General features: G+C 44.0%; 1 protein-coding gene across 1 annotated transcript in view; it reads right to left on the bottom strand.

The window, feature by feature from the left end:
* Positions 1-9,126: 9,126 nt before the first annotated feature.
* Positions 9,127-26,158, bottom strand: part of trim44 (tripartite motif containing 44) — a 40,806-nt gene continuing 23,774 nt past the window's right edge. The window contains exon 6 of the mRNA XM_079162295.1: positions 9,127-10,552. Coding sequence (XP_079018421.1) covers positions 10,468-10,552 — 85 coding nt within the window. The 3' untranslated portion in view covers positions 9,127-10,467. The remainder of the gene's footprint in view (positions 10,553-26,158) is intronic.

Here is a 26,158-nt window from a genome sequence, read left to right as displayed (position 1 = left end):
CTCCCCATTGTGCACTAGTCTGGGCACACGTGACCAACTTAACAGACAAAATCTAATGAAATATTGAAGAATAGTAGGAGTGGGGATATCACAGAGAGTGAGCGAGCGAGAGAGAGAGAGAGGGGAGGGAAACGAAGGACAGAAGAGAGCATCAGGGCCAGAAGGTCATGTGATGGAGTGAGGCCAGGATGAAAAGAGGCACCAGTGCTCCCAGCAGGCGTGCCCTGTTTCATAGCAATCATTCTGGCTTGGCCCGCCGCTCACACCCGCAGGCTGCCTTCGTTTAGTGAACCACCAACTGTCGCAGGTGGGTTTTCTTTTTTTCATGGGCTAAAGTTGGCCGCTCACATGCCCCGTGGCCCTATTCTGCATCCTTCATCAGATTGCATGGTGCATATGTGTGTTGGAAAAGAACCCAGATTTGCAGGAAGGTGACATTGAGAGCAACTTTGAGAATATCACAGAAGTGCTCTATGTGCCTACGAGATGAACAAATATGCATAGCGCCGGTGAGTGAGTGACACGTTTGAGCTATTGAAGTGCGAATTACAATAGAAGGAGCAGCGGAGAGCTATTGAGAACAAAAGAAAGTTGGAGCAAACAGGGAAGAAATAATTGGTTCATACATAAGATTCAGCAGTCAAGTACATGAATATAGATGGCTGTGTGAAAATGGTGTTAGGAGGAAAGGGAGCATGAAATATCTTAACCAAACTGAAAGTTATGGGCGTTAAGAGAGGTTTTGTCAAGGGCGTGATATAGTGGATCATGTGTGGAGCTCAAAACTGTTCAAGAGACTGAACACGGGGGAGGTAGCAGCACTGCCTAAAGGTTTCTAGACCGAAATAGATTGTTTAGGTCTGGGTGCAGCTAGAGCACGGAGGAAGTTTGGATCTGAACGGTCAGCACAGCGAAGGGCTTACTTAACAGGCGGGACCAGTACGATCTGCTAGACTCAGGCATATTAAGCAACACCACCACTGGATTATAACTCACTCCCGGCTGCTCTGGGCTCTGATTGGAGCGGCGAGGAGAGAGGAGGGAAAATAAGGGGAAGGGCAAGAGGGTGGCAGGGGAGCTTGCTGAGAACTGGGCCTTTGATCACGGGGTGGAAGAATTAACAGCTCAATGCCCACTGCTGCTTTGGCCCCGACCGCAAAGCCCCATGGGAAGTGTTCATCTTTAAAATATCAACCCCTTTGTTGCTACACAACTGTTATTCATTTCCTGGCATGTACATAGACAGAAATGCGCACACATAGACACACACACACACAAGCTAATAAATGTTTTTTGTGATGTTGCCTTGCCTTGGGCGAACTCTTGTTAGCGGCAAGGGCTGAGGAGCTATGGGGCTGTGACACACAGTGACAGGGGGGAATACCAGTCTATACAAACGTGCACACACACACACACACACACACACACACACACACACACACACACACACACACACACACACACACACACGTCAGCCAGTACTGACTCACTGACAAAAAGAGGTCGTCATCAGAAGCAGCTGAACAACAGACATCCTTCGAGGTGTGAAGGCAACGTGATTCACCTCTAAATGAGTCCACCGACACACACACACACACACAGGACATGGACTCAAAACACACTGCAACGTCATGGGAATGAATGCACAGCTAATAGAAAGTTTCTAAGCAGTATTGGGTCGCGTATCTCCCAGTTCCCTCGAGCGCGCCCGAAGCCTACCCTTGCTGGCTGGTACAGAGGTTTGTGTGTGTGTGTGTGTGTGTGGGCCGATGGGAGTTTCCCACCTGCTATTTGGAAGGAGGAAATGTGAGCGTGGGATGAGCACAGCTTTGATCGTTTCTAATCCTCAGAGGAGGGGGGGGGGGGCACCTCAGCGTATCGACAGGGGAAGGGCCAAATCCAGAATGTAGACAGAAGGGGGGAGTGTCGGTGCATGTTTGTGTGCAACAGCTTAACTACACACACTTGAAATGATTATTTATGAGCTTGAAGTGTTTGTGATGATGTGTTTTTTTCTTTTTAGGAAGGTGGCAAGCGATCCATCCCCCATAACATTTGATGGGGCGACTAACTGCCTTCTATTGCTAAAGTGCCTTCAGGACCCAGCATGTTCTATGAATGTCAGCTGGGAGCAGAAAGCGCTGGCCCTCCGTCTTTGTCTGCCGGCGGATAATTTAATTGAGAAAGTCTCGTTGAACACCATTGCTGGTGGCGCCTGGGCTCAGACGCATGCTGAGCCTGACCTTTCATCATGAGAACAATTAACACTAACACTGGATGCTCCTTTAATCAGCCATTTTTTTCATCACTATCTTGATGGCCACCCGTATATCATGGTCAAATTCAAACTCTGTTCACCGAGTTGTGGCCTCCAGTGTGGTGAGGTGGACACAGGGTTAAATGGAGCATCCTCATTCAGAGGCTTAACGCATCTCCTAAAAGGAACAGAAAGATGTTAAATGTGAGCGAGAGAAGAAAGTTTTATTGTATCCACTCATTGCTCCCTAAATCATACACAAAGCTTTCATGAGGATTCAGTGCAAATATCACTCAAGTGCAGTGCGAATAAACAAATATCAGCTCTCAGAAACAAACAGACTTGGTTATTTCTTCTCCTCTGAGTTATCAAGTAGGGCTCTCAGTGAGTGTGTTTGCATGCACATTGGTGCCATCTTTCTGCCCATTATCTGCCACACAGGGGCATGGTAATGGAGATCGAGCGGCCACGTTTGAAGGGATTACGCACATTATCAGAGGCCCGACCTTTGAAGGTGCAGTGTTCTCAAGTGATATATAGTGTGCGCACAAGAGAGAGGCAGCACAGAACAGACAGGTGAGAGTTGCAAATATTTATGTGAAATGGCACGAGCACATTCATGGCTGCGTGTTTGGTATTCCACCCACAGAGATCAGCAAGGCCACTCTGAAACAGTCCGAGCTACCTTGGGACAGCTCCAGCTCTCACTTCACAGTCACCCTGTATGCCGCGAGGCCCTGCGGGGCACTCAGAAGGGTGGTTAAAATTGGAACACATTCATCTCAATCCCCTACCTGCCAGCACTAATGGATGTTGGCCTGTTTTGGAGAGACAATGAAATCGAAGAAAGACAGGATTCCGGGCCCCTGTGGCGTATGTGGACATGAGTGAAAAATGCAAACACATTTAATCCCTTTGTGCTACCTTGTGTATTATTCATGATACCATTTCAACAACAGCCTGCTCTTAGCCTTGAAAGCAAAGCTCACTTCCCACCATTGTTTCACAGTAGCCCTGATGTGTCAGCTTGCTGCAGAACAGAATTACTTTTCATTCTGCTCCATCTCCACATTGGCTGCCCTTTATTATAAGCCCCATGTCCAATTTCCTACAAATTAAAGATGCATCAATAATGCTAAAGGATGATTGAATGCGGACTCCTAGGCTACCTACAGAAACGTGGATGGCTCGCAGGAAATGGAATAAAAGTTATTCTAAAGCCCCTTGAATGCTATAACGCCTGTATTTATGCGAGGAGCTCTATCTACACATCATAAAACATTTTCTATCTGCAATAGAATTGTGAACCAGGTGAAGAAACTGCCTCATGCCCTGTTTACAGCTTTCATTTCTCTACGTTTGTATGCCTTTCAAACGGCACCCCAGTTCACACTACTTGTGATGCTTCTCTCTGCCTGCCGTCTTTTTCTGCAGAAAAATATCACCCCTCGAGACCACACCTTTATTCTCTGCCTTGAAAGGGAGAAGCTAAATCACAAACATAACAGACTGACACATCTACTCTGCCAATTTGCCGTTCTAGTTTAGCAGAAATCCATCAAAAATGGCAAACCAAAAACTTAAAAACTTTAATTTCTTCTCTCGTGTCTTATACTTTTAACAATTTAGTGAACCAATGTCTACAGGGGGTTTGTGGGCTACGGTACAAGCCATCCAGACATTCAATCTAACATTGTACGGTACTGGTTGTCGTCTCTTAGAAGCAGCATCAGGAGCAAACTCTAGATTTATATGCAGAGGAAGTGTTGAAGTACGTTCAGTGTTTCCCCTTGAACAGAGGTCATTAGCACATACCTGCAACTGTTGGTTCTATATGTGTAGTTGCATGAGAGTAGAAGTGTAGCAGCACCAAAGAGGTGACAGAAAACAGGAAACTGAGAGGTGTTAAGAGCGTGGCTGCGACAGAGAAGGAGGTCCAACAGTTTTAAAGAAATTAATGTTGTATATCTTTTTCTTTAATCAGTTACAAACAACATCTAGAACAACTCTCATTGAGGGAGAGAATGTTTTTGGAAATACAAGATAGTGCATGTTTAGTTAATGTTTTATCATCACTGCATCCAATTAGGATCAGATTTTTAAGATGCTTGTCATCATGATTAAGCAGTCGCCATGGGGACTCTGCTGAAGAAAACACTTTGTTTAGGCGGGAAGTACAAGGACATGTCGGTGAAGAACTAAATGGATAAAATCATGTTCACTGTACAAATTCTTTCTGATATTGACATTCCCTGTCTAAACTGAATTACTTTATGCTCACTAAAGTCAGTTTTCTGTTTGTATTGTGCCTGTTTTCATCATATAAATTAAAGTGGCAGTGTGACTTCATTAGAGGACACAAGGCCATAGACTTTAGTCTAGCAAATGCATACCATGTTTCTGACTGCTTGATCTCACACATTACCAAAAGCAGGCACACAGTATATGTACCTGGCAGCGACCAGGCTTCAAAAGATGAGTGAGCTCCCCATGTTCCATACCAGGAGTTTGGTGGATTCCTCCTGATTGACGGAACAAGTAAATGTACATTTCAATAGGCTGTTTCACACCAGAGTGGTACAATTGTACTGTAGAATGTGAAAAAGAACAGACTCTCTGACCTGAGAATGGTAAGAATAGAGAAAGATCCTCCACCACGATCTTCCTACATTACTTTCCTGAAGTTATTTCTATGACATCCATTGGGCCCACTTCTACGACTGCCAAAAAAAACCTCTACTTTTGGCAGCAACACGTGCAACCTTGAAATAAAAAACTCAAGCAACACCTGCTACATTAAACTTCATTAGTCGCTGTGAGGAAATGTGTCCTCTGCATTTGACCCATTTAGCAACAGTGGGCAGCTGTGTTGCAGCCTCAAGGAACCAAGTCAAGCTCTAAGGCCAGTATGTTAGTCAAGTGAACCCGGTGAAGAACATGTTAGTTACATTAGATAGTTACATGTACGTATTTGAGGACGGGAGGAAAACTCCAGCCCCACTGAGCCACCTTGCCAGGTTTTGGCCTGTTGCCTTAATCAGATGAAATCGCTGCGCCTTCATTGGTCATCTTTACGATTGCCTCCCTTCTCCACTCACCTTGCAAGTCAGTAAAGTTGTGCCAAAACATCTCACACATAAATATCAACTGTTGCTTAGTTACATTTCCCCAAGGTGTGTCAAGCATTCCTTTTAATGAGTCAACCTGCATCATTTTGAATGTCTTATATACGAATGGTCAACTGACTTCACTGGTTTCCCTTCAAACGCTGCCTTTGATTTCTTTTGGATAATTTCATGGCAGCCTCTCCAGTCTCTTCTAGAACAGCTTGATGAATGGGGGCCACTAACACTAAGCTTCGAACTGAGGGAAAGCTATTTGTACAACAGCAGGCGTTTAAGTCGTCCACGCTTGTGTATGTGAGTCTACAAATTATGCAAAGTGATGGCATTTGGGCTCCCTGTATTAGAGCGAAGAGAGACAAATAAAGTGAATGGATAACATGGAGCCCCGGCTGTAATCTAAAGGTCATCACAATATTGTACAAACCTTTTTTCCAACTGGTGAGCTATGGAGCAAAAAAAAAAAGCATGTATACTGAATTTATAATGTATCTGCTGTATAATCTGGCAAACCCAATGAGGAGAGCAGTACAAGTTCGATGTGAGACAATGTCCCTGATAAAACTGCTAATTCTATCCACCTCATCAAACATGGAGGCGTGTATCTAATCTCCTAGCCTCGGGGCAGACCTGGAGGCCAGACGGCTGCACCCTTCCTCACCTCGGACCAGGCCAGAGCAATTACTACTGCTGCTTCACACGCAGACCTGTGTCACCAACGCAATTAACAAGCTCCGGAGGAGCCTGGGCACCGAGAAAAGGGACAGACTGTGTACACAGCATGAATGATGAGAGGCACGAGCAAGGATGGGGAGCGTGGAGGAGACGGAGGGAGGGGGAAAACACGAGTGGAGCCAGCCAAGATGACAGGTTTCTTTGAACGATTAGCGTAGGCGGACGTCAAACTCATCTCGAGGATTTTAATATATCGTTTTTAGATGTCGTACGCATGCAGACATATTTGTGTCAACAGAGAAATGTGATATTTCCTTTTTTGATATTACAATATAGACATATTGTTTTCTCTTCCACGGACCTTTGGGCAGAGATTTTTGGAGAGCGAGCCTGCAAAGGCTGTATTTTGCCTCCCACTTCTTTACATTCTAGATTCATCTTTTTTGGTGAGGATGATTCATCACAGCTGTGACAGAGAGAGCATAATGTGTTACAGCTCCCAGAAGGAACAGCCGTAGGTGTTATCTAGGCGGGATGTTCATTTTATTCAGAGGCACGTTCCATTATCGGCTGGAGGAAACCGAGCATCCCGGCTCCTTTCCACTGCATCCACGCCATCATCATCTTTATCACCTTGCATGTCTCCCCATTGCACCTTTAAGTTTAAACTCTAATCATTATTCTAAACCCTGGTACTGCTGCTCTTTTGATTAGAGTATCCCCTCAGTCTTCTTTCCCTATCCTACTCTACAATTCTTTTACTTGTCCAAGTAGGATGCTCAGACGGGAAACCATTGCACAGAAATTAGAGACAGAAGCCCGAAGGTGTCTTTGCTGACTCGGGGATGTAAGAGTGATGGGAGCTGTCTAGTGAGGAGAGATGGATTCCTTGGCCATCTCGTCTCCACCCAGTCATTGTTCATAAGCTAGGGCTGCCAGACAGCTGTCTGTACCTGCCACGTCTGACAGATGCCTGCTGTCAGTCAGTCTGGAATGGTCCACAATCTGTGGCACCTTCTCGCCGGCTGGATCTCATGTGAGCCAATGGATTTATTTCCCATTAGCGTTTTTCAGAGGTGCTACAGCCCTTTGCAGAACACATTAATGGGAATGGAGTAAAGCTTGAGCTCTAAATTAGAGTTGGGATTAAAAATGCGAACAAAAAACGCGAAGAGCACTTCCGGGCATCGAGTGATGTCATTTTCTTTGGGTTATGTGCATCTTATGCATGCGTCATTTTCCAATATGTCTTTTTTCTTTGCTCTCTACCTCACATTTCGTATTCCAAAAATGCATAATAAACGTATTGGAAACCCACATAAGGAATGAAAATGTTAAACTCAAAGATCTTTCACAACACCATGTCATGTATTGTAATAGTCATCCCTGTTTCAGTGAGTGTTTGAACCCAAAGCAAACAGTGGAAAATGTAAAAATCCGGGCGAGCATCTCTTAACTGATGCCTATTTCGTTTGTGTGTGTGCGAGTAAAGAGGCCAAGGGGAAAGATGTATAAGAAAGTGCATTTACTGTGAGACAAGCAATACATTCTCTTGAATGCTACAAGAGGTTTGGGCCTCTGCAAATAAACTGTCATTTTTTACAGGCTAATGCACACATAAACGCACACACATGCACACACACTTACATCTCAGGGCAATGTGTGGTCTGTATGGATGAGACATCTCATATTTCTCTTCCAGCCCTTGCATGCTAATAAACAGAAGTCATGGTGGGTTGGTGGGTGGTGGAGCTGCACTATTACTGTGAAACCACAGACACCGACTGTCTTATAAATGATGGCAGAAAGAAACAGGCTCTATTAAAGGCGGCATTCAAAGCTGCATGACCACTGGCAAGCATGTCACGTAGCTAATTCAATCTCACAACCCATGAAGCAATTAATTCATGTCAATACAAATACACAACGTTTTTTTTTTTTTTGCCCCACCAGGAAAGCGTAGGTCTTACAGCTGGTGCTTGTGTTTATTGTGCCTCTGTGTGAACACGCTCAGTGAAGTGAACCTGGAAGAGCAGGTGTAATTGGGTGTGCATAAAAAGGGAACTTTGTGGTCTCCCTGGCTAAATTAGATCTGACAATCTTCTCCTCTCCATTTCCTCACCAGACAACAGGCACGTTGTCCTCCATCAGGTTAGTTATTATTTCTAGGATCATGCCAGACCCCACGTCGGAGGTGACGCCGATGACGGCGTAATGATTATTCTCCGAAACCAGCCTCTCTTTGATCAATCAAATTAGCCGCAGAAACACTAAAACACACAAGAAAATAGAAATCTCTAAAAAGGGTTTGAGTGCTCTGGTGCTTGGTCAGTCAGCAGCGGCTTAGCGAATGCCGAGGATCAATGCCTCATGCGGTAAATCATTAAGCCCCATTATTTCTGTAAAGGGGAAACTCACCAGAGAACGCAAACCCAGATGTGTTACCACCCAGGTAGCAATGACCAACGGCTAAATGACTTTCTCAAGAGTCAATATCTCAATGTGGAGAGATCAGACGTGCTGAAAGAAAAAGCATCCTTGGCTTGATGAAGCGGCTCTGGTAGACAGCGGGAGTGGAGGAGAGAGTGAGCCACATAGTGCTGTTTTGAGGAGGCAAGAGAAGTAAAGTGAGAAAGAAAAATGAGCAGCGTAGAGATTTCTGATTGAGGCTGCGAGTTGATGGAAGTGGGTTCTGGCTTCGTAGGAATAAAACCAGTCTGCATTTAAATGCCTCTGTGGAGAAGCAGAGACCCCAAAGAGCTCTCTCGCTCCATCAACCCCCCCCCCCCCCCCCTATTGTTTCCAAACCTACCATTCCCAGTCCTATCTGGATGAGCTCCTGCTTTGCATTTTGATAAAGGAGAAGTAGAAGTCCTCCCCTTCCCGAATCCCGTCTTTACAGCACTTCATCTCTCCTCCTGTCTCCATCCATCGTCGCACGCCTGCGAGGTTTTTTGATATCAGTGTCTTGGATGACTGATGGTATTCAGGTGTCTGTAGTGTTTTGCAAGAGAAAAATAATGCAGGAATTGTTCCCAGAGTGAAAATATGAATGTCCTCTTCAACATCCAATCTAAGAAACTGGCAGTTTATTTATAGATTCAAGACAAAAAAAAAATAGACAAATAAAAACCAGAGGAAATATCAGACAGTCAGACTTATGCCGGTTGTTACACTAGAATAAAGACTGAGCCCTTTGGAGTCATTTCAAAAGGCTGTAGACACACAGACATTTCCCCTGGGTGGGTATATAACTCTCAGCGCTTCTAAGTGCAACGTTACAACACAGTGAAGTCATGTTGTTGTCAAACATGTCTCTCATATGATGGGTGACACCACTTTCAATTTTGAATTAAAGGCAACAGGATCAATCACGTAAAAAACAAACCGCTGACACGGACAGACTTGCGGCGGTACATCATGAATGAAAGCCACGGCTGAGTGGGTCAAGGTAGAAAGTGCGTACACTCGTCTGGATTGCAATCTGTCATACCCTGCAGATTGGCCAGGGGTAATGAGCCTTTACATTACAGTGCATTGAGAGCTGATACTGCTGGAGTGCTATTTTGCACAGTCAAATTACAGTTCGATTTCCACCTAACAAAGACTCAGCAACATTCGCCAATCGATAGGCGTCAAAATGTCCCCCGCTTCTGATAATAGATCTGACAAGCACACAAGGAAGTGCGCTCAAATCAACAAGCATAAAGAATCAGCGGGTAGGGCAGAGGGGTGAAGGGAACAGGATGATGGAAAGGACAACATTATAAAGCAAAAGCGAGGGACACTTTTTTTTGTCCACATTAAAAACACAACACCTAAAACACCTCTGTAATATTCTCTCGATGACGTAAGGCATTGTGGCATCTGACAAAAGTTCCCTTTTTATACCCAAGGATTGTTCGAATGTTTGTCAAAACGACAGAAACAAAATGATATTGTGCAGAAATGAAGTGTGAAGAGAGCCGCGCCGCAGAATTTCCCATTTCTGACATCTGTCGGGGCTTAACAGATGCTCGGCTGCCTACCCGGGCTCCTCTCTCTGAGTCAGCCAGGCTCACCAGTAAGCCGAGGATCCGACTGGCTGTGGAAATTGAGCCTGATGGTAATTGATTGCACGTAACTTGTGTGCTTCAATCAAAGAAAGTTAGTAACTAGTGAGGAATTAAAAAAAAAAAAAAAAAAAGAAGTTCAGACACAGAAAAGACGTGGCCATCCATATATGTCACATCGACCCTCTTCAAGGTCAGCTCACTGCCAGCAGGCCCGGCGAGGGGAGGGGGGAAAGGGGTAGAAAAGGAGACGGCTGACAGAGAAAGAGAGGGCCAGCCTGACAGCTCAACCGGGCTGTCAGGCTGGCTGAAGTAGACGATGAAGGACGGGTGAATGTAGTGGGAGTCTGGTCTGCTGGTATCAGGGGGCGTGGCCCATGGAGGGTCCGGAATCATTGTCGTCAAAGTTCCGTGGGTCCATGGGGTGTGCCCTCGGCTCTGGTAGCCTGGAGGAAGAGAAAAAAAAGGACAAAGACAAATGATACCCTTTTCCCACCAAAGTAAGTGTGTATATAAGACTTCAGACTCTCCTTCAAACTCAGAGCTGGTGATTGTTGGGGAAAGACTACCAAAGAAGGTCTTGATGAGTTTCACTTTGTTTCTGTTCAGTTTGAAGCGTGTTTTACAATGACCAGAGAGGTCAAATCACTGTTGCCTGACTGGAGTCTGATGGCTTTTGAGGAGAGTTTATTAACTGCATGTTTAGTATGTTAATAAATTATAATATTTGTGATGCGTGTCAGGGGGTGAAGATTAGCCTGTCCACCTGGGTGTCATGTTTCCATCACTGCCACTCAGAGCTGCAGAAGATAAAAACCTGCTAATACCGACTACCGTCGAGTCATTTGTCTTTGTAACCTTTCCCACGAAAGACAAAATCCAAATGTTTAGATGAGCTTTAGCTGACTGAAAGTCCTCACACACCCTCTCACCATGCACACATATTATGGAAATATAATAAACCTTTGTGAAATGTAATCAGCTTCAATCAAGCTACGCCTTAAGTAGAAATCATCCATTACGTCGGTTTCATATTAGCAGCTCTGCGGTGACAGAGACAAAGTGATAGCTAAATTGCAGAGACCTGTAGCAATCCGAGCCCGGCTGAGAGATTCAATTTCACTGGAGACAGTCTACACTAATCATATGCTCTAATTGGACAATGTCGTCAGGGTGATGGAGCTCTGCTCCTCCCCGAGATGTAACTCTCCGCTGTAACTTCTCTCATTCCGCCATCCCTCCATCCTTCTTATTATGATTTTTTTCTCCCTCATACGTCTACGGTACATCCATTTTCAAAAACACTGTGTCGGCATGTTTTTCCTAAACACACACTTACCATATGGGGATGCTGTTTAAGTCAATGAAATTCAATTCCCTTTAGAGCGACGTCATCCAATTCCACCGCTCAAATGTTTCTTTTAAAACAATCGCTTCCCGTGACCTTGGACAGCTTGTTTGCATTTATATTTGCAAATGTACCGTCATCTATCGCAGCAAGAATCAACAAATATTATTCCGCTCAAATCTGTGGTGTCATACGGATGTAGAGTGTTAAAAAAAAAGGGGGCACACACTGGAGTAGAAGTTAAAGTGAACTGCTATGGCAGCTTGGTTTAGAATCGCTACAACTGGGAAGTTCAATGTCAGAACTGACATCATTGTTCCAAAAATTAAACTGCATTTGGATGCAAAAAAAAAGGAAAAATTAGGCGTACCGTTATCCGTTTGTTCACTGTCAGTTAAGCAGCTAATCAGCATGTAACCACAGTGCAGATGCTTTGCGCTTCATGACCAGTAAAGCAACAGGTTATTTCCATAGCAAGCAATATTAACGCTCACATAAATGGCTACACAACACAGGAAGTGAAACTTAATCAAAAAACATGCTAACGCCTCGACTTACTGTAGCAGTAGCAAGAAGACGAGACAGCAAGTCGTGATGCAAAGCCGTTAGCTGTACAGTATACTCAATGTGTTTTGTGTGTGAAATGTTTATCAGTTTTAGTTTAATGTGCAGTGTTCAGAGCTCGGGATGGAAAAGACTCAGCAGTCACCTAATAATAAACAATGGGCATTAAATGAGATAAATGACAGCCCGTCAACTTACTATCTATAGTGCAATATGTGAATGTGTTGTTCAGGATATAAAACATTTCTGTTCAGAATCCTTTACATAAGGAAGTGGTTCATTAATACTCTACATAAACTCGATTGACGGTAATATTCTGCCGTCTCTGTCTCCCGTCAGTCACTCCCTCAAGCACACATATCCGTCCATCTCGGCCTCTCCGGCTCACTTGCTTCATCACTGTCCCGTTTCTCCCCCGTTTTGTCTCCCGTGCTGTGTGCAGCACAATATTTGAGGAAAAAGAATGTTCACGTGGGAGAATAGGCTGCGATATCTTTCAAAATGTGCTGCTCCCCGAGTATTCCTGTCTGACATACTTCTGTTGGCAAAAACAAAGAGCTGCTTCCTTTCCCTTCCTGCACCTCCTTGAGGAGCGCAGCATCACAACACAAACTCACAACAAGGCACGCTCATCAAAGAGCAGCCACTAATAATTGCACACATAAATGCACGCTAGCACACGCCTGTGCAGGTATAAGCAGTCGTAAAACATTTTGATGAACCGTTGGCCTTTCAAAACATGATGGATTGACTCCAAAATGCCTTGTGGTGAAGCTATTGACAACACTTTCAGGTTTTAACAAAGGCACACATACAAACACACTTTGGCATCAAGCGCCAACTTACCGACTGCCAAAAGAAAAGATGTGTACACACATACACACACACACACACACACACACACACACACACACACACATACACAAACACGATAAACTGCGGTATAGTTATACCATCTCTATACATCTGAGACATTAATAATTCAAAAGTGCTGCTCCCATTCAAAGTCTTGGCACAGTTACCACGCTGTACTTTCTGTAACACACTCATTTTCTACCCGGTATTGAGATTGTCTACAGGCTGTTCACACGTTATTGTCAGCACATACAAGTCTGCATTGAGCTGAGCCACCGCTCCCTCCTGTCTGACATGGTGTTTGGGGCAAAACGTTGGCAGACTTATTTGTGTGAGGCAATTTCATCTTGCATCTCCAGTCAACCAAAACAGTCACTCCCTGCTCTTTGTAAAAAAAAAAAAAAGAAAAAAAAAAAAAGTAATTACAAATATGTTTATATGTCACAAAGGGAAGCCTCTACTATGGAGGCAAATGAACTATTTATATTCAAACGGTCCTTGCTAAGCCTTAGGACACATGGATATAATAACTTATTTATTCCACCCGCAGGAAAAAAGGCCATTACGAGAGAGAGAGAGAGAGAGAGAGAAAGAGAGAGAGAGAGAAAGAGAGAGATAGAGAGGCAGCGATTGGAGTTGTTGGGGGTGAAAGACAGAGTAGAGCTTCAACATGCAACAAAATGTCAGTGGGTGGGTGATAAATTCCCTACAACTTAAAGCCCTTGCTTTGTTCTCTTTTTCTGTCTGTTCATCTTCCCTGGCCTAAGTATAAGATCACTTTGCTGTGTGTGTGTGTGTGTGTGTGTGTGTGTGTGTGTGTGTGTGTGTGTGTGTGTGCCCTGACGACTGGGTTCTTTCCGCCCATGACTTATTCATACGCTTTAATGCAGTCGATGTATTATTGATTAGGGCCGATCATTGCCTCCTCCCCTTGGTGTGACCATGTCTTGCGGACAGGGGTGAGCTGAGGGGCTCAGATGCTGTAGCACACCCTGGCTGCGCCTTCTGGTTGATGGATGGACAACAGCCTTGTCGTGCGTAAATTTGGAAGATTGTGTGTGTGTGTGTGTGTGTGTGTGTGTGTGTGTGTGTGTGTCTGTGAGAGAGATAAGATTTCAAGATAGGACTGAGAGACTAGAACAAAGCTAATCTTACTAATGTCCCCTTTCAGAGTGAAACAGAAAAAAGTTTCTCCAATAGCCCTAAAATGAGCCCATCACTCATGGGAGAAAACCTCTGGCTCCCTGTGAGGAAAACAGAGGGCGGGAGCGTGCAGGATGCTGCGTAGACTTTGACTTTTGTCTCCCTCACTCTATTCCCGTTTTGGCCTCGACCCGTGCGGCTCTCTGGGAGATAGGAGGAGGGAGGGGTCCCTGCCCCTGATTACGTTTGAATTCCCTGCTCTTGGCAGAGAAGCTGCAGGACTCCTAAGTCATCATCCGGAAACACTCTCATCACGCCGTGGCAGCCTTGCCAAATTGACCCGGCCTCATTGCCATATGAATAATCATACTGGAGTAGCTTGGATATGCTGAATGGGTTTCAGGTGTGTGTGTGTGTGTATATAAAAAATGGAGAGAGGGGATGAGCTGAAGAGCAAACTGGGGGAAGAGAGCGAGGATCTTCTTGATTGAGTAAAGACGTTGGGTGAGGATGAGGCTGTGTACATAGTGCTGGTGGCAATCATCCTCAGGTGAAAGTAACTATTGCCGTTTCCATTTCCAAACAGAGGCGATGCCATCAAAGCATACTCCGTCACGTAAGACGGCAGGGCACATTTCATCCGGACCCTGGAGACCTACGAGGTTTGGTCTAATGAGAGAGGAGACTTAATGATACCGATAGAGCCCACGAGGACTCTTCCCCTTACTCTTCAGTGAAGCAGTGCACTCCGCCTAAACTTAATGAAGTAAATCCTGTCATTTCTGCAGGATGATTTAACACGATAAACAGCTTTACGACACAAGATGACTGCGATACGGAAAAAAATAGATCAAATAACGGAGTAAAAGAGAAAGCAAAAGGGTCGTAGAGCATTGATGACGAGAGAAAGGGAAAGTGAAGATTAAAAAACACAGCTGTGGTCTATCTAATGAAAGAAAAGACATACTGCTATTATGAGAACTTTACCGTTGATGCGCTAAATGCTCTGCTGGATCTAACTGGCCATTGTCCTGGAAAGGTTTACATTTGCCATCTTGTCTGCCAACTTCCCCTCCTCTCTCTATGGATTCATGCTCTTTCATCTGACAGCTCTGTCGAGGGGAGTGTAATTTAGAAATAGCCCATGCACACACACACCTTTCATTAGGAGCAGCCCTGTGATCTTCCCAACACTTTGCACTGCGATGATCCTGCCAGCTAGGATTTTGAGATACGCACGTAGCCTAATGAGAGGAAATGTGATGGGAAAACCGAGGAGGGCAAAGCAGTGACATGGAGAGGCGGGGTTAGGCTTTAGGAAGGAAAGGGAAGTTTATCAGAGCTTCCAGGAAGCTAAAGATCAGAGAACGAAGGGAGGGGAGCGAGAATGTTGACAGGAAATGACAGCTTGTGGCTGAGACAAAAAAAAAGGACAGAGCTGATGTGCGGGAGTGTGGGAGCCATGACTAATACATTTTTCAGGACTTTCTATTAAAAGCTCCATTGTCACAGATTGCTCGGGCCATGATCACATAAGGTGCTGCGATACAAAGAGCACGACGAGAGCGCTGCCAGGGACACAGTCATCAACAGTCTTGTTAATATGCGGCTCCAAGTTTAAGAACTTTCAACTCCTGAAATTAGGCGTAGCTACTTCACAAAGGAGACAATGTAGGGCTGTCACCAGCTACTGCAACTCTGCTAATTACACTGTATAAAAAAAAATGCATCAAATTGCAAACCAATTTCCTTTGTGAATATATTTGCACAAAAAGCCAAACAAAAGAGCTTTTGTTCATTGCTGATAATTGAATCCTCTAGAAAGAAATCCCCATTTTATTTCAAGTAAGAGAAGCCTTTTACAGTTAATCACTTTTATAGAAACAAATTGCCTATTTTAGACATTTCAATTGGGGTTAATAAGTACGTGTGGTGCAGAAACTCTGCCTCAAATGATAAAAAATGTGGCTAATTTAGCAACGGACACAAAGAAATGTAATTCCTCCAGGCGCTATGACCAATCACTAAGTCTGAGAAAGATTAGCATTAGCTTGCTAGTCGCACGTGGATGTGTAAATACATTGGGAGTTACAGTGTGCGTACCTTTAGTCATATTTTCATTGCCTTCTTGTGGTCCAGCACCTGCCAGCAATGGTTTTTAGATGCGTGTACGACCACTCTACCACTCTACATTGGTGGTACTCTACTGCGGTAGGCCGGAGGTTTGTGTTATATGCATGGACGTATACGGTGTATAGATAACCTGAATATGATGCTTTCTATCATTGGTTTACAGCCAAAGGACAATACTTCAGGACATTCTAATTGTAGCTTTTGACAGTGTGGCTTTTCTAAACAGCACTGACCCTGGCTCCTCACCTCATAACTCATGTTTATCGAAGCTTTGTACTATTACAAAGATTAAAAGGGTCCTTGGCTAACAAAACATTGCAAGTTTCGTTCACACTGGCATCTTTGTCCTGTTTAGACTGCTGGTAGCTCTTTATTCTCTACCGGGGAACAGTTCTCAAGCATCGCTGCAGCCCATTCAAAATGCAGCTGCTCAGGTTTTTCACTGCGAAAAAAGAAATAAACAAAGAAAAGCAGGTTGCCCTGACTCTCACGCTATTTTTAGAATTGACTATTTTAAAAATGTAAGTGATTACTTTCAAAGCATGACTGGGTCACAGACCTTTTGACTACATATGAGCCACACACACTGTGATCTTCAGATGAGCACTGTCTGATTTTTACAAAGCACGCGGCAGACTAAAAGCACCTACGGTCTGCGATCAAGGCTTTGATACGTTACAATAACACGCCTGAAGAAATCAGGTTAGAGAGGTGAGCAGAATGCTTCAAGTCACTTGCTTGTTTATTGTGTCAATTGTTCGTGAGGACATCTTTGGTGCTGGTTTATCCCCCATTCTAAAACTTCTGTATAATCCACCATCTTCCTCTGGTAACAGGAGTTTCTGTATGGCAGACGGAGAAAACCGTCAGCGAGTGTGACAGCCGTTATTGGGGAGTGAGGACTCTATTGAGATTCCGTGGCGAGGTGCTGCTCTGTGGGCACAGGTGGTACCAGCTCTGCAGGTGCTGGAGGTGGATGGCAGGAAGGATGGTTCACAGCTTGGATTTTATGACTCACTGACACACAGGATGATTAACTGATGCACAGGGACATACTGAGAGGCGCAAAAATGCCTTTCAAAGGGATTATGTGACAGTCGGGGTCACAAAGAGGTGACATGCTGTCGGAGGCTTGATGGAGGACACTACCCAAAAAACATGGAGGGACTGTTTTTGTATTTACTCTTTGGGTTTGCTCAGATTTATCAACTAGAAGGCTGTTCGGGAACTTTCCTCCCTAAGCAAAAATTATAGCTGTGTCTAATGCTCTCAGATGCATTAATACACACTCCCACATACTGTGCAAGCCAGATATACACACACACACACACACACACACACACACACACACACACAGTGTAGGGATTCATAATGTTAGCAATTTGCCTTGAGACAAAGAAAACAACCGCAACGCTGTTCTTCCTCCATGAGGTGGGACTAGAATCTACACGGGTGTCAAAGCTCCCGGGGCATTATAATGATAAATCCGTAAAATGTCTTTATAGCCTGCATCTGTGCAGCAACCCCTGTTGAGCCACAGTCGCAGCAGTATTGGCTTTGTTTACATGGTGATTTATTGGGCTAAGGAGATTCTTTTTCTCCAGGAAATATAAGCATCTATATCCACACTGACCACAGCAAAGTGCATACACTGAAAAATAAATACTGTTCCAATTTAATATCGGAAATGACAACCTGAGCAAGCCGGGGAAAGTTTCATCTTGTCAGTTATGAAGCAGGTCTTTTTGTTTAATGTATTTCAATTTGGGATGGAGATGTTCAAATATGCACATATGTAGAATTTACACCTGTATTTACACAAATTGAATTGTTGACTTCATCTGAAGGCCTGAAGCTGTGCGGTAGAGAGTGAAGCACACTGCCTGAGCATACGAGAGAGTCTACCATCATATGATGCACGATCTGAGCCGACTGAGTAATCGCGACAAACAGTGACAGTCTGCCTCTTTCAGAGTCACTGGTCTATTCATACTGTTCAGTGGAATTGTCTTCACACTGAAAAACAATGCAACACCCTGTGGTGTTTCCATGCTGTTCCAAAGACTTAATCAGTTCACGGAGGAAGTGAAGAGACAAGGCACAGCAACAGACCATGCATCATGGTACAGAGAGCTCGGGGAGGTTTAATACGAGTGCAAAGCGGCTTATTCATCAGAGCAAAATGGGGAAAAAGCAACGATAAATCCATTTTATCGTCCACCAGATGCATCGCCTCAAGTAGACCCCCATTCAGACTCGCGTTCGCGTCGGAAAGTGCGGCGCACGCCACTCCGACCGAGGATCGCGTGCAGGCGACTCACTAGATGGCTGCGTGTATTATGCCAAGGAGGCGTTCTCCTGCACACAGACTGCGAACAGTGAGGCGGAAAGGTCGGTGGAGCAGAATAAAATACTGTGCTGATGTTCAGCCAATGCGAATAATCACACAGGTTCGTCTGCGCTGCAGCAGGTGTGAGGAGTTGGATGAATACTGTATCCCTCCGTGAACTCATTTCCTACCGACTCTGATACCTGTCGTTAATCATGCAGAGGAATTAATGGAGAGCCATTCAAGTAAGAGCATTACACCACTGTAAAGACTCAATCTTACATCGGCTCATTTGGAGACTTAGCAATTTCTGTGACCAAAGGGGGGCGATTGAGGAATTAATTGAGGAGAACTGCAGCAATCCCATTCATGTAGCCCACAAAAATGGAAATGCTCATTAGAATGAATGTGGAATTAAAATTGACCTGGACATGACGGTATGCATCTTCACTGGCTTTATGACTGCGTGTGGACCATGCTTCATTTAAACCTCCCCCTCTCGCTGAGATGCATCCTGACAATCAACAATTATCCTAGCACACCCCGGTGTAGGCACAGGAGTGTGCCTTCCATTTCCAGAGCCATTATACTCCTGGTTGCAAATTAAATGGCTTTGAATGACATTAAAAAGATCCCTTAGAGGAGAGCAAGTAGGAGGTAATAGAATCACCTTAATGCTTCCCCACTGTATAACAAAGACAGATGGGACAGAGGACAGACATGTTGGATGTGGTCTGCTAACAAGAGGTTTAATTTTTCACGAGGATATACTGTGTCATTTCCTGGTATTATTCATTCTACATGCTCACAAATATGCAGCTATTCATCTTTAAAACACAGTCAAAGCCATTCCCTTAAAGAAACCCAAGAGGTTTCAGGATAAATGGCTCACTGTGGTCTACAACCATTGCCTACTCTGGCGATACAAAGTGAATGTTACCCTCTGAGCACAGTTTGAAGACTACAGATGTATATAGGTTGCAGTGTGTTAAAAGCTCGGACAAAATACTGGTTGCCAAAGGCCGAGAATGGTTCTACAACACTGCTAAAAGCTTAACCGATGGTTCAATAACTGGAATGGACCTAAACAAAATATGTGAACATTTTTGCAAACAAATAAATAAAAATGGTATTTCTTGAGTGGCTGCCAACCCTTTCCAGTGTAACGCAGAGTACCTAAGCAAAATATATTGAAATCAGTGACACATTATTAAACACTGAATCACAAGGTGCACATCTGGCCAGATGCCAGTCCCTGATGTTAGAGCACTACTGTACATTTATCCATGGTAACCTACGTCCCACATATCAATGGAGTCACCGTTCTTACAGGACGCTGACATGAAGTACAAGTGACATGAAGAGAGACTGTGTTCAGTGGTTCAGTTCAGCTTCCAGTACAATACTGTAAGACACAAATGAAAAGTAAATGCAGTGAATGACAACTCACTACCTTTCCTCTACGTTTAAATAAACTGGGATAACCTGTAGCCAATTGTCTTGCAATATGTATTGTATAACTATATTATCATTGTGGCCAACATGCCATGCAAGTATTAAAGCATGCACAAGATAACACAACATCTTATGAGTGGTTTACATCAGTGATAATTCCTTCTGCACAAGCTTCAGGCCCAAAACAGTGTGAAATACCGCCATGCATAAACTCTTGCGAAAAACACTTTCATGTTCACCAGGGGATGAACCCTTTGCATAGGTACCAACGTGGCCTTTCCTTTGGCACCACTCTCAGGCCAAAATTGAAATTAGTCATTTTACTGGTAAGAATCTAATAATAGCGAAGACGTCTCTGCCTGTTGCCCCCAAGCAACAAATTTGTTTTCTGGAGTGTAAAGAGCATTACAGCCTCACAAGCAACTTCTCATAATGCAGTTATTTATGCGTTCTTCTGCATTATACTCCTCCTGATTTTAAATTCCTCTTTACTCTTATTTTCTTGCTGTTGTAATGACCATTTCCCCATGCAGAGTAATCTTATCTCCTATTACATTCCAGTCTTTATCTGTTCCTCTTGCATGGGATTAGGGATTTAATTCCCACATCTTAAATGTGTAAATGCTGCATCAGAAAATCTGATTAAAGCTGATAACCTGGTTTGTCAGATCAGCTATCTAAGACTACTAATATTAGACCTACTGAACCCCCATATCTCAGACACAGCCAGGCTGATATTGCTTCATTATACCGGTCCCAGGTCTGGGGATATCTCAGACTTGCCAAGCAGAGCAAAACTTTCTTTTCCTGCATGTTTTTAAAAAAACATGCCAGCTTTAAATGCAGACTATGTCTTTGGCTTAAATTGAAAGTTCTCTAGTATCTAATACCCCTTTGAAAGTTGAATCTCAAGCCCACAAGAGTGAGAACGGGAGAGGAAAACACATTGGAGAGATAAACCTTTATCTGTCCTTCGGAAAGCACACGGCATCAGCTTATAGTTAAAGAATAGTGAGCACCTATGCTGTCCCCATTCTCCCTTTTACTTAAGATTTCTTTCCCTATTTCCTCTTTTGCGACTTCAACTTGGGTGTAATTTTGTCTTCATGGTCCATTCTGTGGCCTTCATTACGCCCCGTTTCCACTTCTGAATTGCTTTTTCTTCCCATCCCTCCCTTCATTTGCCCACAGCAACAACGCCTTTGCCCCTCCCCCCCTCTGCCCTTTGCTGTCTCCTGAAGCACCATTGAGCCAGGGTTACTGAGGGGAGTTCTTCTGATCCCCACAGTCAGTCGTGTGCCCACTGAGCTGGCTCTGTCCAACTGCCAGACAGCCATTATGAAGACTGACTGGCCATGGCAGCGCCCACACACTTGGCAGGCTGGCAAAGCTGCCCCCTGTTGCCTCTTTCAAACTACCCCCTTCTCCAACAGTAGAATGCCGGCGCCACCTTAATCAGGGAACTGCCCAGGTGCCCAGACCGGCTGTCTCAGAATCTGGATTGCTCTGGAGAGATTTAAAAATTAAAAGCTTGTTTACGCCACACTTGAGGCAATGAAACAGACTCCTCCTCTGTCTGTACCCTCCTCTATTAGAGATGGAGAGATGTCAGAGGCGCATATGGCCAGAGACGAGGAGGAGAGAGAAAATGAGAGTGCGTCTCTGAGACGGAGAAAAACAGACCGAGTTGGAGAACAGGCTGGCTATTAGGCAAAGCCTTCTGTCACATGAAAAGTTCCCCACCCTGCGTCCAAGCCCCGTCATCCAGGCCCTCGGTGTGAAGGACACCGAGACAGACAGCCCAGAAAACCTGGGCTCCAGACTGTCACAACTCTCATCTCGGCTGATAAAAGTCCCGTACGCCTCACCCATCCCTCCCCGCTTTTTTCCCCTCTGCAGAATGTTAAAATCACAGTGGAATAACGGACTTCCTTTAAGGCGCAGCACAAAGATCTTCCTCTTTTCGACAAACAAAAAGATTGTGATCTCCACCACAAAATCAACTCCACAGAAAAGCTTTAAATGCAAATGTTATGCTTCAATGCAAATGTATTAGCACCCGGACTTTACAGGCGGCACTGCACAAGCTGAAGTTGGTTTGGGCTTTATTTGTTGTTTTGTTTCTGTAGAAGCAGCATAGTTTGATGCAACTCAGCGTCGTAGGAGTGAAATACAGTCAAGGGTTTGACAGCTCCCCAGTGCTGCCTGACTAATAAACCTTTTATGCGCACTAATGCATCCTGTAAAACATCAGTCATAAAAGTCTGCCTTCTCCTGAAGGTGACATGCCCCTATCGGATTTAATTTCTTCATTAATGCCCAACCTTGGGAATGACAACTTTATCTGTTATCATAGGTCGAATCCGAGACATCGTTTCAATTTAAAACACGCACACGTCTATCCATATGTGGACAAAGTTGTCCCAAAAAATCAAAAGCAATGCTATATAATGATAAAAAGCAACAACCAGCGAGCAATTGTCTGGTTCAAAAGAGAAACTCAGACGTGCAGAAAAAAAGCAATTAATTTTCCGCTCACATCCCTCCCTTCACAGAACAACGCTGGATTAAGGTGATTTTGTAAAGTGCATGCTAAAGCTCCCATTAGGATCCTGAGGTAGTTAAATCCCAACCATCTCCCCATTCCTCTCTCGCCAATGCTATAAATCTACATGGTGACAGGGCTTGTCGTGAAGCTGCTGAATTATACATGCCAGCCTTTGCTCACTCCCCCTTCCCCTCACTGGGAGAATCACCGAGCAGAGGGACAGACTGTGGACCCTGACAACCGCCCCACTGAGCCCTTAGACACGTGATGTGACGTTGCTGCTGTTTCCAACTGTGGAAGGGTGATGTTTGCCAATGGTGTGTGTGTGTGTGTGTGTGTGTGTGTGTGTGTGTGTGTGTGTGTGTGTGTGTGTGTGTGTGTTGACAGTTCATACCTAGGGCCAGAGGTTTGATAAGGCACTGATTCATTGCCCCTTGGTTTAGCCTGCCACTATCATTCTCCTACATCTCCACCAGGCGGAAGTCAAACCGGTAATTCTGCCCGAAGGCTAACACACTGTGCGTGTGTGTGTGTGTGTGTGTGTGTGTGTGTGTGTGTGGTTAAAGGGGACATAGTAGTTGAGACAGTGTGAGGAAGGGATATGTGTATATTAAAAGCATCTTCCTGTCCATGTGGAGAGACAGTTCCCTTCTTCTTTCCATCTTTCCACTAATTACCCTAACTGTGCAAGTGTGTGTGTGTGTGTGTTGTGTTTGTGTCTTTCTAGAATGAATAATGAATGTTTATACACAGTGTGACATCTTCTGAGTGCTTTTACTTGTGCGTGAGCATTGCATGCATGATAGGGTGCATGATAGGGTGGAAGACAAAGTTTCTACATATCAAGTATGACAATCTGCCTTGTGGAATAAAACACAGAGCAAAAGTGCCTGTGTGTTTGTGTGTGTGTGTGTGTGTGTTTGTGTGCGTGAGTGAGTGAGTGATTTTTTGATTTTATGAAGTCTACCCCTTGTTCTTGTAATCTTATTATTATTTGACGCTTTGGCAATGTTGTCCTTGTAACATTCATACCAATAAAGCATATTGAATTAGAGAGAGAGAGAGAGAGAGAGAGAGAGAGAGAGAGAGAGAGAGAGAGAAGAGAGAGATTGGAAATGGGAGAGGGAATATGCAAAGAGTTTCCAAAGAACCTATTTGTAAATCATTTCCTGACAAGATACAAGACAGGAGACGAGGGGGCCCTAATTGCCTCGTCTCCTTCCTATTACAGTATGTCATCAGCCTTACCCGAGCCAAATAATGTTTTTCCCAAATGGAAAAAAAAAAAATCTCACAAGCATCCGCACATTGCATACAGCGTGCAACATGACCGTCACACCAATTAGTAATTGGCTGATCGGCAGTTTCCCGAGGTGGTTATTCTGATTGACAACATTGACGTTTGCTGATCATTACAGTCCAGCTGCTAAATGTTCAGATCGTATAATCTTTTCCAAAGTACCCAATGAAAGCTTGCCTGAGAGTGCATACATTGTTGAAATGAGAACAGTGACAGTCCGAAAACAAAAAAACACCATCCGTGATAGTCATACTACTATTTAGAGTCACGCTAGACGTGTGGCTCCAGAGATGGCAATGTTGGACTGTCTGTCAAGCACTTTGGTCCCGACTGAAATATGGCGCCAACTACTGGATGAATTGTTGTGTACGGACATTCATGGTCTCCAGCTGATGAACCCTGACTTTTCACTCGTGCCACCATGTGGTTAAAGATTGGGGTCTTGTGTGTTTACGTTTAGAACACCTATTGCATAGAGTCTAATGAGATACAGACATTTATGAACCACTTACAGTTAATTGTCATGACTTCTCTCAAGCGACCATCAGTCAAAATAATTTTTCAATACTTTGTTTTATGAAAAAATGAATGCAAACCTAATGACATCCACATGAGCCGCTACTGTACTTTGTGTTTGGTGGAAATTAGCAAATGTTAGCATGCTTACATGCTCTATAAAATGATGTGTTGTCATTGTGAGCATGTTAGCATTAGGATTCTAGCATTTAGCTCAGTACAGCCTCACAGAGCCGCTGGCATGTCTGTAGACTCCAACGAGTGTTGTTGTCAAAAGAACTTACTTTGAATTAATATCAAATCAAAATGTAAGCATTTAAAATGTCTTTCATTTTACAATTGTGTGTCGTTATGATTATACGAGATATAACACGTTTTACAGTCTGAGAGCAAATATTCCTCCGACATGGCTTGTGACTGTCGCTATAAGAAAAACTGCTTGTGGATTACAGAATTGGAACTAGAAGGTAATTTCATTACCGCTACAGCAGAGCTGTACCTCGCCAGATGTGCTTTGACATGTGATTGAGATAAAAAAAAGAAGAGAAAACCTCCACATCTGCACCTTCAATGTAGCGATCCGAAAGCTGCCATCTGCCAACTCTCTTCATCACTGCACTTCCTCGATCACTTTCCTTTTTTTGTCTTTGTCGCTTTCTTCTTTTCGAATAATTGGACCAACCGACACCCACACACCCACACACTCACACACACTCACACCAGAAGTATCACATTTGGATTTATTTATTTATTTCTGATACCGAATTCTCACTGCTTCCTCTTAACAGAGCACACAAACCGCAGAGGCGTCTACGACAACGTGATTATTAGGTGGGACAGCTCGAGAAGTGTGGGTAGGTAATTCAATGAGCAGGTGCAGGGAAAAAAAATAAATAATGAACAAGTCAGGCTGGGAGAAAAGGAGTGCAGTACATAGACACTGCTCTGTACTCATAAATAATGAAGTAGATAACAACACATCAACACATTTTACGATGTGACATAAGCCTGACATGTTCCGCCTGAATTTACAGTCACAGAGACAATAAATTAATGCAAGAGTGTGATTTCCCAGTATTAGCGACTCAGTAGGGTGTTCAACACACATGTTAGATAGCACGAGGTTATCAGGAAGGGTATCTGTTGAAGCCGATATATCAAAATATAGACCTCTGGAAGATTTAAAACGCTCATACCAGGAAGCCTTGTGAGGTTTACCATCAGAGACTAACCTATTGTTGCCGTCTTGTGCACTGGAGCTTTCTGGAATATTATTTGTCACACTCCCTTTCATTTTTCATGCTTTTCCCTTCTGTATTACCAACCTACCCGGAAAGCTTACTGTAGTTCTGCTGTTTTTCCCCTTTTCCTCTTCAGCAGTCACCCCACATCTTTCTCGGTGAAGCTGAAACACATCTCTACAGGCTACACTTTATGCTCATCTCACCTCAGCCTGGTTACACCAAACCTGCACTCAATTTCATTTCAAACTTAAAAATGTCATGTATCACTACCTTCAACATACGAATTGTATTCTATTTTAACTTGCGCAAAGTCAGCCAGATATGTAAAATATGGACCACAAAGGTTCTCAACCCATTGCTTTGTGTTAAACCTGGCCTTTTTTTCATACTTTAAAAAGGCAAGGTTCATCAAATACGAATATTTAAAGAGTCCTATGGTGCCCCTTGTTAAATTGTTTAATCCATCCATTTTATCAGCTTTACAATGACAGCAGAATAAATCAGACGATCATTCCTTTTCTCAAGGTATAGTGTCACGAATTCCCCTTCATATTAGTTTGTTTTCATCCTGTCTGCTTGTTTTATTAACTCTCCTGTCATTTCAGATCCCACCATTC

The sequence above is a fragment of the Pholis gunnellus genome (assembly GCF_910591455.1).
Source record: "Pholis gunnellus genome assembly, chromosome: 7".
NCBI lineage: Eukaryota > Metazoa > Chordata > Actinopteri > Perciformes > Pholidae > Pholis > Pholis gunnellus.
This window is presented reverse-complemented; position numbering and strand designations above follow the sequence as displayed.